At 48.1% G+C, this 15,884-nt stretch overlaps 4 protein-coding genes across 6 annotated transcripts; 2 read left to right on the top strand and 2 right to left on the bottom strand.

The window, feature by feature from the left end:
• The first annotated feature begins 758 nt into the window (after positions 1-758).
• On the top strand, positions 759-1,973 carry LOC108044595. Its single transcript, XM_017123653.2, has one exon. It carries the CDS (start codon positions 771-773, stop codon positions 1,968-1,970), a length of 1,200 nt encoding a protein of 399 aa, XP_016979142.1. The 5' UTR covers positions 759-770; the 3' UTR covers positions 1,971-1,973.
• A 49-nt stretch (positions 1,974-2,022) lies between these two features.
• On the bottom strand, positions 2,023-9,483 carry LOC108044592 (death-inducer obliterator 1). Of its 3 annotated transcripts, none has more exons than XM_017123648.2 (12): positions 8,997-9,483; positions 8,534-8,938; positions 6,674-8,415; positions 6,145-6,617; positions 5,885-6,059; positions 5,292-5,825; positions 5,087-5,227; positions 3,249-5,036; positions 3,039-3,174; positions 2,784-2,980; positions 2,555-2,717; positions 2,023-2,501 (listed from the first exon to the last, which is right to left on the bottom strand). In XM_017123648.2, the coding sequence occupies exons 1-12, from the start codon at positions 9,124-9,126 to the stop codon at positions 2,338-2,340; spliced, it is 6,048 nt and encodes a 2,015-aa protein (XP_016979137.2). In that variant the 5' UTR covers positions 9,127-9,483; the 3' UTR covers positions 2,023-2,337. The 3 variants fall into 3 exon arrangements, with proteins under 3 accessions (XP_016979137.2, XP_016979139.2, XP_016979138.2); XM_017123650.2 differs by having other exon boundaries at positions 2,023-2,498; XM_017123649.2 differs by having other exon boundaries at positions 3,249-5,033.
• A 280-nt stretch (positions 9,484-9,763) lies between these two features.
• LOC108044593 (xaa-Pro dipeptidase) lies at positions 9,764-11,687 on the top strand. Its single transcript, XM_017123651.2, has 2 exons — positions 9,764-10,761; positions 10,882-11,687. Exons 1-2 carry the CDS (start codon positions 9,984-9,986, stop codon positions 11,562-11,564), a joined length of 1,461 nt encoding a protein of 486 aa, XP_016979140.1. The 5' UTR covers positions 9,764-9,983; the 3' UTR covers positions 11,565-11,687.
• A 158-nt stretch (positions 11,688-11,845) lies between these two features.
• On the bottom strand, positions 11,846-15,396 carry LOC108044594 (palmitoyltransferase ZDHHC6). Its single transcript, XM_017123652.2, has 5 exons — positions 15,235-15,396; positions 14,259-14,443; positions 13,391-13,472; positions 12,463-12,983; positions 11,846-12,408 (listed from the first exon to the last, which is right to left on the bottom strand). The coding sequence occupies exons 1-5, from the start codon at positions 15,293-15,295 to the stop codon at positions 11,986-11,988; spliced, it is 1,272 nt and encodes a 423-aa protein (XP_016979141.1). The 5' UTR covers positions 15,296-15,396; the 3' UTR covers positions 11,846-11,985.
• Between the last annotated feature and the right edge of the window lie 488 nt (positions 15,397-15,884).

Here is a 15,884-nt window from a genome sequence, read left to right as displayed (position 1 = left end):
GTCGAATTGATTCGGCAAAAATAAAACCCATAGAAAATCCCAACTTTCTAACTTAACAAACACCAAAGTTATGGCATATCCGATCAATCAGTTATATGGCGGCTATAGGATATAGTCGTCCGATCCTTATGAAATTTGGTAGGTCGGATTAATTGGCCAAAAATAAAACTTATAAAAAATCCCAACTTCCTAACTTTAAAAACACCAACGTTATGGCTTTTCCGATCGTTCAGTTATATGGCAGCTATATGATATAGTGGCCCGATCCGGCTCGTTCCGACTTATACACTACCTGCAATAGAAATACAACTTTTGGGAAAGTTTCAAGCAGATAGCTTTAAAACTGAGGGACTAGTTTGCGTAGAAACGGACGGACAGACGGACATGGCTAGATCGACTCTCCTGGTGATGCTGATCAAGAATATATATACTTTATAGGGTCGGAAATGTCTCCTTCACTGCGTTGCAAACTTTTGACTGAAATTATAATACCCTCTGCAAGGGTATAAAGATACTTCCAAAATGTCACATCCGTTTAGGTTTTGCTTTAACTAAACTAATTTAATTTCTTAAAAGTTATACATCTTAAAAATAGTATTGAGAAGTGTAATTTATAAAACAAATTTGTAAATTAGATATTTAACAAATTATGTGCCATACATTTTTTTTAAATTCTGAAATTTATTTCAAGTTTATACAAATATTAGAAAAATGTATTATGCAAAGATTATTATTTATTTTCTTATTTTTATTTCTAAAAAGTCTCCCGAATGCAGATAGTATTCAAAACTGGCGGATTGAGATATCTGCGCATGTCAGAAAATTGTATTCCTCACATGTACATGCACTATTTTTGTAGCCACTGGATACAGACGGTTTTTCGAGAGAAGCACAGAATATATTCTGAACCAATGATGAACACGTTTGAGAACACCTTTATTAGAGGTCCTTCACCGTCCTACTCCGACGATGCCAACTCGGAGAACGCGCTGTCCGTCACCTTGCCTATCGGAGCAGCGGTGCCGGAACTGGATTTCTGCCGGGACGACTCGAAGACGGATACTGGAGACTACTTCGACGAGAAGTACAACAGCGACAGCTGCTCCCGCCTTCATCCAGGCCATCAAGGACGCAACACTTTTGCCTTCTGGACCATTGTAATTCTCCTTCTGGTCCTAACCGTGGGCAATCTCATCCTGACTCTCACTATTGTGGGAGTGTTGCGTTTGGGAAAGGGAGTCCAGGGGATGGAGGTGATTCCCGAGGAGGATGTGGTCAAGTTCTACGGCTCCACGGACTTGGAGCGGGTGCAGACAAACTCGATTGGCCAGATACACGGCTTCTCGGATGTACCAGTGACCATCAGCAGTGATGCCGGCGACGGAGAGGCCGGCGTCCATGTGCGGGTATTCCGCAATGCCAACGGGGCCAGCAACGAACGCGATAGGATAGTCCTGAACAAGGAGGGCATCCTTATCCAGGCTACTAATCTGTTCGAGGTCAAGGACCCAGTCGACAAGCAGCCCATTTTTACCACCCACCGTCCGCAATACAACATTCCCGGTGGAGTAGAGGCCTTGTACGCCAAGGTGGTGAGCGCTAGCGCCATCGCAAGCCCCATCGACGATTCTCTGGTCATGGAGAGTGATGGACGTATGGCCATTAGGGGCTCCGAGGGCATCTACTTCGATGGAGCCAGCGTGGACATGCAGGCCGAGCACCACGTCTCTATCAACTCCACGCAGGGTGCCACCATTTTGGAGGCTGGCACGGGCATCTTCCTCGACATGAGCCGCATCCCAATTGTCAGCTCGGAGATGGGACTCCGCACCGGCAGTGTCCAGTACAAGATCTGTGCGTGCATGCCACATGGCGCACTATTTCGGATCGCCATTCCAAGGGTGCACAACGGTCCCAAGATCACGTGCGCCCACTTTAGCGGCAAGGACGATCCCTGTGAGGTCAACTAAGTTCTGTCAGAAATAAAGAATCGTTACGATTATCGTATCCCTAAAACAAATGTTACGTAGCACTTTTTATTTTCGAGGAAATGTACAGGATTTAATAGAGTATAATGCGAAAAACCGATTCTTAACTTGCATTGCAACGCGAAAAAAGATCCTGTTAAAGTGCGAGGGCTGGGTTAGGAGGGCTGAAAACTAAATAGTTCCGATTGGCCAGATATAATACAGAGATGGTATTGAATTCGCTGGATGAGAATGTACACAATGAGAGGCGAGGGAGAATTTCAAATCAAGTGTCGTGAATTTCATTCAGAAACTAATAACGATTAAAGGATTAGCGCGCGGGTTAGGCCTACTTCCAGGTGGGCGACCCCTAGACACCCGGAGGTGGTGGCGGTGGCGGAAGCGGCGGCGGAGGTTGCTGGTGGCGGCTTTTCGACGAGGTGGGAATCACGCCAGCCAGATTGTCCGGAACCATGCTAAGAAGCTCAGCTTCACTTAGATGCGCCAAACGACCTTTGCTCTTCGGCTTTGCTGCTGCAAGAGCGCTTTTATAAAATTCGGATTTCAATAGCAATCAGCTGACTCACCAAATGAACTTGACGTGGTGATTGCGTCCTCGGGATTGTATTCGTCAGCCCCGTCGCCGGGATTGGCAGACAGATCCGTCTTGTCCTTGATGCTGGCCAAGATCTTTGAAAGATTTGGCGGAATTGATATGCCGGCTAGAACTTTCGACGAGGACGCGGATCCCTGTTAGAGGCGAGAAGTGGAATGAACAATTGAAAAAAGCCTTGGTATTGAAAATCCAGAACTTACCGTAGGCTCCACTTTAAGAAGACCGGCAATTTCCATCTGTTGCGCGGCAATTTGCTTGTTGATTTCATTAACCTGCCGCTCAAGATCGTTTGGAATTCTTGGTTCAGCCGGTACCAGTTCGTCGTCAGAGCCGCCAGGCGAGTAGGGCTCATCGGCATCGTTATTAACCGGTGGCACGGGCACCGTTTTTGGTAACGCTGAGAGTGGTTAGCATTAAGGAAAGCCATTTTTAAACAAATTATTGCGTATACATACCCTTCTGCAGCTTTGCAATTGGCGCCTTGATGATGGCATCAATATCGAACTCATCATCCTTGGAGCTTGTGGAGTGTGTGCTGGCCTTACGTTTGGGGCTGATTTGCGGTGTCAACAAGTTGGTGCTGCGAGATTTCTGCAAGATGAACAGCATTTCACATTTTAAATTTGTATCATTGCAAATCATTTTAAAAGTTCAAAACTGCTTACCTTTGCCACCTTGCTGCTAGCAGCGGGAACCGGAGAAGGCACTGATGGAGGCGTGGACTGAGCTTCCAGAGGTCGTTTGCTCAGACAGCGCACGATGATCCCCAGCAGGGTGTTCGGTCTCTGGGTGTCCTCGTAAAAGGGCACTCGCTCCGAGGTCTGAAGTGCAGGTGGCAACTCATCGCCGGTACCCAACGGAAATATGTAAAAGTCCCTGATCTGATCCGAATCCACTCCCATGACGCCCAACCGCTCTCGCGAGTCGAGGTAGTCGAAGAAAAGATCGAACTTGAACGTGTCGTTGGGCGATGCAGGGAATATATTTACGATGACAACTTCCTTTGTAGGACTCTTTTTCAGCTTCTTGATGTACTCCCAGACATTTACGCGGGTAATGCGACCGATTACGTCCAGCTGGTTTGGCATTAGCTTGCCCATCTGGTGGCAGTTACCCTGAACAGGGTACATCGTCATCTCGAACTCGGTCACATCAATCATCTTAAGGGGTCCAGACCACAGCGGGCTCGTGGTTTGTCCATGCACATAGCGCGAGTAGTTATCCATCGGCTCGGGGGCTTTTGAGGAACTTGGAAGCGTTGGAAGTGGCTTGGGTGACGGCTTAGCTTGTCCCAGATTCGCTGCCTGCTCAACCGTTTTCTCAGATTCCAGAATTTGATCAATCAGGTTGTAGGCACTCGCCTCTGTTTTTCTTTCTGGAATCTTTTTGGGGAGCGGCGACAGATCATTTTCGTCTCTCATTTTGGGTAAAGGCGACGGAACAGTCTCGTCCTTTTCTCTACTCTGTTTCTCACGGGACCGATGCTCGCGCTCCCCTCCACCGGAACCAGTCCCCGACTCTCCCTCGTTGTGGTGCCTCCGATGGCGCTTCTCGACGTTCCGACCTCGACTATTGGAACGACTGCGACTCCGCTTGCGGTGATGATGTTTGTGGTTCTTGTGACGCTTCTCTTTGGATGTCCCCGACTTGTCCCTGGATATGGAACGTTCAAGTGTGGAGGTATCTGGTTCACTGACCAGCGAGGTCTGTTTTCTATCAACCGTTGACGGTTCGTTGATGTCCTCTTCGGGCAGGGTCACATCCACCTTGGTGGCAATCACCTCCTCCCCCTTGTGGGTTTTCACCACATAGTTTTGGGCACATGACAGCATGTCCAGCTCGGATTTCTTGATCATGTCCAACTGATGTCGGTTCTCTTCCTCTCGCCACTTGGCCAGCTCTTGGCTAGCTAACTGTTCCGGAGTCATCCGCACCAGCTGCTTGGGTTCCACCTGTTTGGCACAAATCTTCTCGAACAGGGTCCGGTTCTTGCGATCCTTGATGTTAAACATAAGCGAGCGATACTTGGCCTTATACTTGGCTCCCACGTCTCTTCCGAACGAGTTAAACATTTCCAATTCCACGCTCTTGACAAACTGGTCCACCTCATTTAATGTCAGCCACTGGCTTGTGGTCTGCTTGGATGCCTGCTCCTCAGCCTGGGCTTCCTTGATGCGCGCCAGCAATTGCTCCCTGAGGGACCGCCGGATGCCGATTCGAACAGGCTCGGGTTTTCCATCGCTTCGACCGGGAGTTGCCACCTGTGCTGGAGGCTTCTCTTTCTCCTTATCCTTCTTGGGCAGGGGACGCGCCGGGGAGATGCCTAGTGTGTTGACTTGAACTCCGATGGGTTGGGAAAGTTTCGTCGCAGCTTCAAGCGGCTTTTTTGGAACTGCAGGGCCTCCCAATTCGTCGGCGGAGGATACTTCTGGTGCCCTTTTTAGCTGACGCTTCTAGCAATACATTTTATGAATTATTTTTCAATTGAACAAAATCGACTTACCTCTGTGTCGGTTGACTGAAGGGTTCCCGAGGGCAGCACCTCGAAAGTGGGATTCTCCTGAAGCCATTTTCGGAATTGATGTGCGGTGGGTGCCAAGTGGCCAGTGATTACTCGTCCACTTCTTCGTTCAAATACATTTATCTAAAACGTATTTTATTAAAAAATAAGTTAAATATCTGAAGTTAAAATACAGTCTTATGCTTACCCGTTCAACTTTCGACACAGAGTCCGCTTGTCGCAACACGTCCTCAAACAGATCCTTCTTCTTGTTTTTCTTGGCCTCCAGGGAGTTGTTTAGTGGCGATTGAGTGCTGACGTTATGTGGCAATGGACTATCTGGACCCTTGGTCGGTGAGTGTGCTTGAAGGGCGCTTTGTGCATACTTGCGTATACACTCCTCACCACAGTAAACGGAATGAGAGCTGGCTGCTCGCTTGCACACCACGCATATCGATTCCGAAACGCGGTTAGCAGGAGATGGACCCAATTTTATGAAGTTTAGCTTCTGCTGTTGGGGAGGGATAGTACCGGATGGGAATTTCTTGAGCGGCTTCATCATGGGAATTCGTATGGGAGAACTGGCCACAGTAACACCAACCGGGAGAGTTCTCCTGGGCGTCAAAGGAGTCGTAACCTGGACCAAATCCGCTGACAACGTTAGTACTTTGGTTTCTTTTGGTTTCTCCTCGGCTTGTGCGGATGTTTTGGTAACCAACATTTCCGTTATCCTTGGTTGGCTCTTTAAAATAAGGCAATCAATCATATTATATTGACTCGAAATCATTTATGTCACATTACCTTTTCCTCCTGCTTTTTAAGGCATTTGGGACACTTCCAGTCGACGCCCTTTTGTTCCATCTCTGTGCCCATTGCTTTGGTCACCCCCACACAAGTTCCATGGAACCAATCGGCACACAAATCGCAGCAGATCATAAAACGATTGTTGTGCGGCTGACGACAAACACACCAGAGCCTAAAAGAAAATTATACAAAATTATAAATTCTCATAGAAATTTGTTATAAAACTAAATTTCTGGGGCTTATAACCGATCGCTTACTTGTTGGGATCATCGTCATCTTCCTGAGATTCTGAAGCATCGGGATCATTGCTCTGACTCGTGTTAGGCTTCTTTGATCTTCTGGGCACCGTTGAACGCCTGGCCAGCGATGGCTCTCTTGGATTTGGTCGTTTAGGCCCAATTCCCGACTGGCTATCATTGCTGAGGCTGCTACTATTGGCTAGCTGATTAACGCTTGTCTCCAGCGTCGTTTCACCAAAAGAAAGGTTGCCCAGATCCCCCGTACTAGTCGTATTCATTCCCGAGTCCGGAGGAAATTGCGCCCGCCGCTTGGCCCGTGTAGTAGGCGCCTCTATAGGAGGAAGGTAAATGACCCGTCCGTTGTTACGCACTACTTTCGCCGAGGTTGAAAGAGGGTTTACCAAACTCCTCGAAGGTGTACTGCAGGCAATGGGCAATGAGGTCATCGCAGGTTCAGCAAGAACTGCCTGAGAGAGCAGATTCAGTTGTTGCTGAAAATATAGTGAGAGTTAAGCTTAAATCAATAAGCTGAAAGCTTTAAACTAACCTGAACAATTGGCGCTTGTGTCAAGGTAGGTAAAGCAGGTAAAGAAACGATGGAATCCAGGGATCCTGGTTCGGTGCTGGCCAGCACTTGCTTCACCACCTCCGCCTCAAACTGTTTGTCCTCCTCGATGAGACCTACCACGTGTTGAAGGAAGTCTGCCGTTATCTCATCCTCGTCAGCCGTCTCCATAATGTCGATGGGATCCACTAAACCAGAATTGTTGACTCCCTGAATCTCTGAATTGTTAAAGTTCTGGGTGGGCATGGACACTGTTGCTTGATCTAGGCCTGCCGCTGTACTCTCCAGCATCTTCACAAGTTTTGGTATATCCTCGTCCGCATTCACTGCCGGCTGGTCTACCAGCGTTGACTTTAACAGCTCATCCTGCACAATCGAGTTGATCAGATCAAGCTGCTTGTCATTTTCCGCCGCCAGTTCGGAGGAACTCTGATGGGTCTCGATCACAATTTGGGCGGGCAGCTTATGCGACTGAGCCGTGTCCACACCGATGGGCATAAACCCCTTAGACGGGTTAGGAGCTTGAGCAGGAACAGGAACCACAATTGGCGCCAGCTGGTGGCTGTAGCTCGATCTTGGGGTGCTGGGCGACATTACGGCCCGATGGCGGAGAGGATCTGGTGAAGATTTGATGGTTGCATTGTTGTTTTCGCCCAGCAGGCTGTTGAGGTTGGTAAACACGCCCTTGGGACTGGCCATGTTCTTGTTTATTATAATCTCCTTGACTCCTTCCGGTGGCGGAGTAGTAAAAACCCCGGGAGTGGCCGAGTTTATTATTCTCCCCAAGTGCACGACAGGCATACGGCGAACTTTGGTATTTGCGGTTGTCGTTGGCAGTGGAGGCTTTTTGACGGGCAGCGTCTGATGTGTGGGTCGGATCTTGAGGAACGATGTGCTCGGAAGACCTCTTCCTAGGGCAATTACTGTGGGCGGCGCCTTTGGAGGTAACTGAATAATTTGGCCGATCTGCGGAGCCTTTTGTTCCACGAGTTCCTTTCGTTTTTTCAGCTCGGGGAAGTGTTGGGGCGTTGGTGGAGGCGCGGGCATCGGCTTCGCAGGCTTAGTTTGCACTGGCCTGACCACCTTTCTCACCCTCTTCCTTTTGTTCGGGTTGCGGCCGCCGCTGCGCCTCATGTTGAAGTCCATGTCGCTGTCTCTGTCGTTGTCAGAGTCCTGGAAGTCTTCGCTATCCTCGCTCATTTCCTCCGTGTCATAGGACTTATCGGCATTTTCCTCGTCAGCGGGATCCGAGCTTTGGGCGTCGTCGTCGTCTTCGATGTAGTCCTGCACAGGAGCAATAACCTTGACGGGAGCGCGGGTTGGTCTCGGCCTGACACTTGCCATGGGACTCACGATAATCTCTGGTTTCTGTCTTGGCAGTGGCTGTTGGATCGTCTTTCGGATCAGCTGCACTTTAGGTTGCAGATGCGGAGGCTGCTGAACAGGGGTGGGCTTCATGGGCAGTCTCTGGACCTTTACCTGCAGCGGACTGAAGGGAATGGTCTGGACCCGCTTTTTGGCATTGATTAACTTCACACTTCCCGGTGCCTGCATAATGATCTTGCGGCTTTGGGCCTGCATTTCCATTGCAATCTTTTCGGCCCGCTTGTGATTCTTCAGTTGCTCCGGAGAGGTAAATGGTGTGTAGTTGTGGTCGTTACGAATCACTTCTAGCAGTGCGTCTGTCTCCGCAGTCCTCTTGTAGATGGAAACTCCGGCCAGCTCTGTAAATTGAATGGAATTATGTTAATAAGATGCCGAAGGGGTTTGCTTATAGTTGTGGTCTGAATAATACGGTTTCTTTGGTCTATCATTTTGACCACAGCTATGTACGTTATTTACTCAGGGCATTTTTCACAACCATATCGGCCGTCCCGTCCGCATAGAATTGCTCCACCCGCAGACCCACGATTTGCGGTCTCTCCTTGGGTTTGCGACGTTTCTTTTTTTTTATGGCCTTGGGCTTACGACCGGCACGCCTACGTGTGCGCGGGGCATCGGTTTCCGTCTCGGTGGAATCACCGTTGTTCTCCTCGCCGGTGTTTTGATTCTCCTCATCCTGGGCGCTTACATCGCTGGCATCTTCGCCGCCACTTTGGCTACCATTGTCACTGTCCATTTCAGAGTCCGTGGCCGCATCTAGGAAGCTTGCCAGCTCCTCCAGCCGCTCGGCCTCCTCCTGATCCACCATGCTGGGCGTGGGCGATGTGAGACGCACTACGCTGATAGTGGAAATCGATTTTTCCTCTACAGAAAAACAAAAATCAGTTAAGGAGCGAAGAAATATTTTAGGCACAATACTTACCCATGATGTTTCCAATGGCGCGCTCGTCGAAGGAGACTCCATTCTTGCTGTAGACCACCACCAGATTTGAATCGCCGTCTGCCGACTCCGGCCGGGCGCTAGGCGCCTCCGTAAACACCGAACTGGACATGGCCCCGACTGGTCCTAATCCCTGCTAGCGGTGCATTGGAGTCCGCAGCCCACACAGCTTGCACTTTATTGGTTCAGAACAATTAGACTCATTTGTTGTTGCATCCGCCGCGTTGTGACGCCGACATTGGATATCGGATGGAAACGGGTCACTGGGATTTGATGGCCGATACGTAATACTGGTGATGCTCCACTATCCGCTCTGACAAGTTGGCTGTTCTGAAGATAATATTAGGGCGCAGAGACCGCCTCTTTTCCGCTTTAAAATGCAAATTCTCCCGAATTATAGAAATAAAATTTGCAATAAAAGTTTTTCATGTGTGACCAGACTCGGAAATGCTGAAGTTGTCGTACCCTATCGATAGTTGTTGTGCGTCGCTGTAAAGAACCAGTTCGGAGTTCAAAACCAATTTATATTTCAAAAACAAAAGGAAGTTAAATGTGACTCTGTTTTTATTAAGTACTTAGTTGAAATTTTTCAATGTTTGTGTTTAAGTAATTAAAACCAATTATTATGTTATTAAATCTCGGGAGAATGAGGAAAGCTGAAAAAGAAGAATACACTTGTATTGGAAATTTTATAAAACAAATTATTTTTTATTAATTTAAAATTTTAGGAATAATTTTTCATTTTTCGAATTCAATTTTTAGAAAAACTAAAAAACTGGATTAAGAGGGTCACCAAACACCGATCATAAAAGTCGTTTTATTTTGGCGTTTGTTACTCGGTCATACTGCAAAAACATAAAAACACTGATAAAAACAAATAATTTACTGCCTTTGTCAGCTAATCTTACTGGGTTGAGTGCTCAGTATTGTCCAGCAGGCCAGTTAAACTTTGCCCTCCATCGATTCACCATGGCAGCCTACCAAATGGGATCGGGTCATGCTGTGCCCATGAGCCTTTTCCGAGGCAACAGGGATCGCGCTGTCAAGGCCATCCTCCAAGAGCTGCTCCCGGGGCTTAAGTTCGATTCGGGAAACCTGCTGGTGCTCCTCGAGGGCGGCAAGGACAAGAGCTTGTACAACACCGACGTGGACTACGTTTTCCGGCAGGAGTCGTACTTTCAGTACCTATTCGGGGTCAAGGAGCCGGGGTGCTACGGCATTCTCACTATCGACGTGAAGACGGGCGACCAAAGGAGCGTTTTATTTGTGCCACGCTTTCCGGACGAGTACGGCACATGGATGGGTGAACTGCTCCTCCCACAGGACTTTAAAGATATGTACGAGGTGGACGAGGCTCTCTATGCCGACGAACTCAACGTCTATCTGGAGGGGGCGTCGCCCAAGTTGATACTCACGCTAAGCGGCACTAATAGTGATAGCGGACTTACCCTTCAGCCGCCTGAGTTCGAAGGCAAGGAGAAGTACGTGACCGACTGCGATTTGCTCTATCCCATCCTGTCTGAGTGCCGGGTGATCAAGTCGCCCGAAGAGATCGAAGTGCTGCGTTACGTGGCTAAGGTCTCGTCCGACGCTCACATTAGGGTGATGAAGTTCATGCGTCCGGGCCGCATGGAGTTTGAGGGCGAGTCCCTGTTCCTGCACCACGCCTACTCTGTCGGTGGCTGTCGTCACGCCTCTTACACCTGCATATGCGGTAGCGGGACGAACTCATCGATCCTGCACTACGGTGAGTTATTTTATACCATTGCAGAAGGTATTGTAATTTCAGTCAAAAGACGAAATTTTTTAAATTCTCCTTGTTTTAACACCTTGTTATTTTATTTTAATGATGGCACGATAAAAATAGGCCACGCCGGAGCTCCCAACAGCCGACCCGTCCAGGATGGCGATCTCTGTCTTTTCGACATGGGAGCCAACTATTGCGGCTACGCAGCAGACATCACCTGTACGTTCCCAGCCAACGGAAAATTCACCGAGGACCAGAAGTTCATCTACAACGCCGTGCTGGATGCACGCAATGCAGTTACAGAGGCGGCAAGAGATGGAGTGTCCTGGGTGGACATGCACAAGCTGGCGGGCCGTGTGATGTTGCAGCGCCTCAAGGAGGGCGGCATGCTCAACGGAGATGTGGAGGAGATGCTTGAGGCAGGTGTTTCCGGCGTGTTCCAGCCCCACGGGCTGGGTCATTTGATTGGTCTAGATGTGCATGACGTGGGTGGCTACCTGCCCGCCGAGCCAAAGCGCCCCAGCGAGCCGTGGCTGAGCAAGTTGCGCTTTGCCCGCATTCTCAGAGCCGGTATGTATGTGACCATTGAGCCGGGCTGCTACTTCATCAATTGGCTGATGGACCGCGCCCTGGCCGATCCAAACATCGCTAAATACATCAATGTGGAGATGTTCAACCGCTTCCGGAGATTTGGAGGCGTGCGCATCGAAGATGATGTACTAATCACTAAAACTGGCGTCGAGAACTTTGCAATTGTGCCACGGACAGTCGAGGAAATCGAGGCAGCCATGAGCTCGGCATAAACATGACCTGCGGCTCACTTCTGAGGTAATATTTTGTACACTTATGCATATGTAATATACTTGTAACATAATCAAATTATGGAATAATCGACAAATAAATGTTTTGAGGTCTGATAAATACTATTTGAATTGAATCTTGTTGCTATCTGGATTTTATTATTATTCCCATTTAATATAAGTGAAGTGAATTATGATGCAACGATTATCTGTAAAAAAGCTAACGATAATGCTGACCATCTGCTGATATACAACTGATTAGCTTCGATCAACAAAAACTGATATCAACTTTCGTGTGATTTTATTGGTCGACAGTGTTAACAGAGTAAACAAGACGGCGGCCTGTATAAGCGTGATCAAGTCAAGTTTTGAAGCGGTATCTTATTCTATTTACAAGCCGGAAGAAGTGGCATAGATTCGCGGGCTACATGTACTTTTTGGCGTGTCCGTTTCGTTGTTGCTGCTTCAGGTGGCTGTGAGAGTTGCCGTTCTGGGTCGGCTGGGGCTCGAGATTTCTGTCGCACTCCTGGACCGCCTCGATGACCTCAACGGCACTGCCCCGCGGAAACCAGCCGCGGATGTGACCTTTCCGCTGGCGCTTCTGGTCTCCGGCCTGCTCCTGCTCGGAGAGCACCCGCTCGCCAAAGAGCCAGTGGTTGCGGAAGCGAGTGACCTTAACCACGTCGTCGGGTCGCAGGCGGATCCGCGGTTCATCGGAGCAGGGAGCGGCTACACAAACCCGCCATCCCTGCGAGAAAATCGGCAGCCAGCGACCCGTGACAGGTCTGATGCACCTGAAGGTTCGGGTTCGAGCCCGTTTCTCCTCCTTTTGCGCCAGCTGCTCTCGCTGAAAAGGGTAAAGGTAATTTTCAAACCCTAAAGTACCATTTCACATGCTCACCGTTAATGTATACTGATCGCAACCCTCCACCACGGGCCACTCGATGCCATCGCCTCTCTTTTGGCACTCGTCATTAAACACTAACCTCAGATTTTGGCGCCAGCCCAAATCGTAGGGGTAGAGGAAGTCGTCGTCGCTGTCGGAATTCCTATAACGACGGTATATGGCCTTCTCCACTATCCAGATCTCTATGCCCGTCTGGTTGGTGACAATCGTCTTCAGCTGAATGAAGAGCAGCATGCTCAAGCCAATAACGACGCCGATGGCCAGTCCCATGCCTAGGATGCACATGATGATGCTGGTCAGTGTGAACTGGACGTTGGCGAGGTACGCCAGTCCATGGGTGAGATAGTAGTACCGGTATATGCCACGCCAAAAGGAGCAGCTTAACACCACGGTGCCATGCAGGCTACCCAGGATGGAGAACAGCAGGAAGTAGGTGAAGTACGCGTGGTTGGCCCAGCCTACGCAGTGATTGATCCACGGGCAGTGGTGGTCCATCTTCTTGACGCAGCGATCACCTGTGTATATAATGTTTAAAAAGTACAAGAGTTGTGAAAAAAAATTTGCAAACCTTCTTATTTACAAGAAATCACACTTTGAATGACATAATTTAGAATAATTAGACTTTTATATGGCAGGCTAAATTGAAACTTTTTTTATTGTGTGTTCTGAACACCTTAATATACAAGTCTTTATATCTTAAATGCTTTTTGTTTTGAAGTCAACCAAAGAGATTATTTATTTTTCTGTACTTTTCAACTATTGACTTCTATAAATTGTCAAAACATAATAATATTGTAAAACTAAATTATACTTAAAATTTGTTGAATTATATATTATAAATCAGGGCTATATGTTACGCAAATTATTTATAGGTGTTTTATAATATGTATATATGTATGTATAAGCGACAATGTGGACTTACACTTGCGACAGTGATGGGAGCGGGGGGCCTTGTACCCCTCGCACTTCTTGCAGTACTGCAGGAACTCTGCGTCCTTGGGCTCCTGCCGAAATTTAAATTCATTAAAATACAGAAAATGGGCATATTATTCGTGATTTATGCGCGCCTCCCGCGAAACCGCCAGGTACAACAAAACCTAACGACGCACAGCTCATTAAGTGACCGGCTCCCATTACCCATGGTCCACCCAACTAACCCATTTAGCCCGCCCCTCTTGCGTCTGGACTCGCCTACAAAACATTTATGCAAATTCGGGTAATTGCATTACGGACTTTGGGGCCCGTAGAATGCGTTCGCGTGCAGGGCTCGGCCGTAATGTGAGGAGTCGCCGCTAATAAATTATATTTGGGTCGCACCACGGCCGTACAAAATGAATTAGACTCTAAAAACGTTACAGGCGGTGGTGACCCTTGCACGGCATCTTTCTGATTCCCCGGAGGCTCCGGATTCTTTAAAATAAATTGCAGCGTTTAATTGGCGCGGATTATGCGATAAGCAGTCACACACGCCAATGGGCCGGGTTGGCCCATTTGTCTGGGCTGAAACTCGGACAAAAAAACCCCCCAGAGGCTCTAAGCCTACAGAGCTCTCACCACTTTCTATTTGGACGCTAAACAATCGCTTCCGCTTTGGAATGACGATGCACAAAGGGATTGAAACCACCCTTGGACAAAGTACTTTGGCAGTTCGTGACGGGTCACCAGTTTTTCGGGCCAATGGAAGGCATTATCAATGTAACAGGTGTCTCTAACGAATGGGGGTGGGCAAGTCATTGTGTCGCAACAATTGCTTCTCCTCCATTCCGCTTCCCATGGCGTTCTCCGGATACCTTCGGCTGCCACTGTTTTGGCATCAGTCCGGGACCTGTCAACGTGGCCATGACGTAATTGAATGTGGCCAGCGTGGAGAGCAGCAGGAACAGGGCCTGGTGGGCGAACCCGGCGAATGATTCATTCGGCGGCCACCACATCGAGTTCATATAGAGGGTCGTCAGTGTTATGCACTTGATGATACCTGAAAGAGAAGAGGTAGATAAACATTAGAGTGATTCATGTCCAAAATTTAATAAACACGGTTTGAGGGAACTGGCCCTCTTTTCGCTTGAATGGGGTGGCTTTGGTGGCCATGCTCGCTTGGCAATTGCGTGCAGAGGAAATAAGGCTCATTTATTTAGTTTATTGTCGCTTTTCGAGTTGATTAGCCGGCACCCCGGTCTAGTAATAAGTCATTTTGGCTTTTCTCTGACTGATTCTGGAATCCTTTTCAGGAGCAGCAACAAGCGGCCGGCGTCCAATAAAGCCATTATGCCAGGAACAATTGTATATCAGTTCAATATCGTGGAGGCCCGGAAGTCTTATGGCGTCTGCCCTGCCAGCGACCAAACGGGCAAATCGCACGCCATGTTCGAGAACTCCGTGAAATTCCCGATAGGCTCCAAGGACCAACGACCAAAGGACTGGGGAAAAGGCAATAAAAGGGCATACGACACACAACTAAAACGCAATTAGCGCGGCACATTAAGCGAATTAAAAGTCCCTGGTGGGTTGACAACCGATTGGGGCTCCGAGCGACGGATGTGTGGCGTGCGGTGGCATATGAAACACGATATGGCGCAGACACAAAACAAGACGGGAATGGGGCGCGGCTGCAGCCAGTACCGCCCACCTAATGGCCCTTGTTATTTGGGCCCATCCTGCGAGCGGTTCATTCACATTCACACGAACTCTACTTTCACTCATTTGCAAATTGGATCCTTTCCAGACTGATACCGCTTATAAGGTCCAATTAGCCCGGTCACTACTTACTCAGGGCTGTAATTGGGCCCCAATGCAGGAACCGTCGAAAACCGGACATTTCAGCACTCATATTAATAAATTATATATTTTCGCGTTGGCGTCCAAAATGGTAATGAGCAAAAGGTAAACAACAAAGAGGTATCCCAAAGGCGATAGTGGTGGCCAAACAAAGCCATTCGCTATCGGTGTGACCGTGCGTTAAAATCCCCTCCAAAACTGAACGGAACTAGTGAAGAACCACTTCTTTCGATTGATATTAGAAGGCAGAGGGATTCTGTAATACCCTTGCAGAGGGTATAATATTTTAGTTCGCGGTAAAGGAGACAATCCCGACCCCATAAAATATTTTCAGAAATATTGATCAGCATAAAAAGGCTCAGTGTAAAAGCTTGGACTTAAATCATTCGTAATTGTCCTTTTGTATGTTTACGCAGATTAAGTTTAAAAACGCCGCTCACTAAACGTCTATATAAACCATCGGAAAAAAATAGTTAAGTTTGCTGTTTTCGAATAAATTTGCTATTTCTTTCTGTTTTTGTTCAGTTTTCGTACCAAAATTTTTTTTTTTATCAAAACTTTATCTCTATCAAGACTTTATTCTATAGCTCTGGAAGTACGGTTTTATGTACATAGTTTATTCGTGCGGTTTAAAAGCTATC

The sequence above is a fragment of the Drosophila rhopaloa genome, unplaced genomic scaffold, assembly GCF_018152115.1.
Source record: "Drosophila rhopaloa isolate 14029-0021.01 unplaced genomic scaffold, ASM1815211v1 contig_155, whole genome shotgun sequence".
Taxonomy (NCBI): Eukaryota; Metazoa; Arthropoda; class Insecta; order Diptera; family Drosophilidae; genus Drosophila; species Drosophila rhopaloa.
The sequence above is the reverse complement of the archived record's forward strand: the minus strand, read 5'-3'. Positions and strand labels throughout refer to the sequence as shown.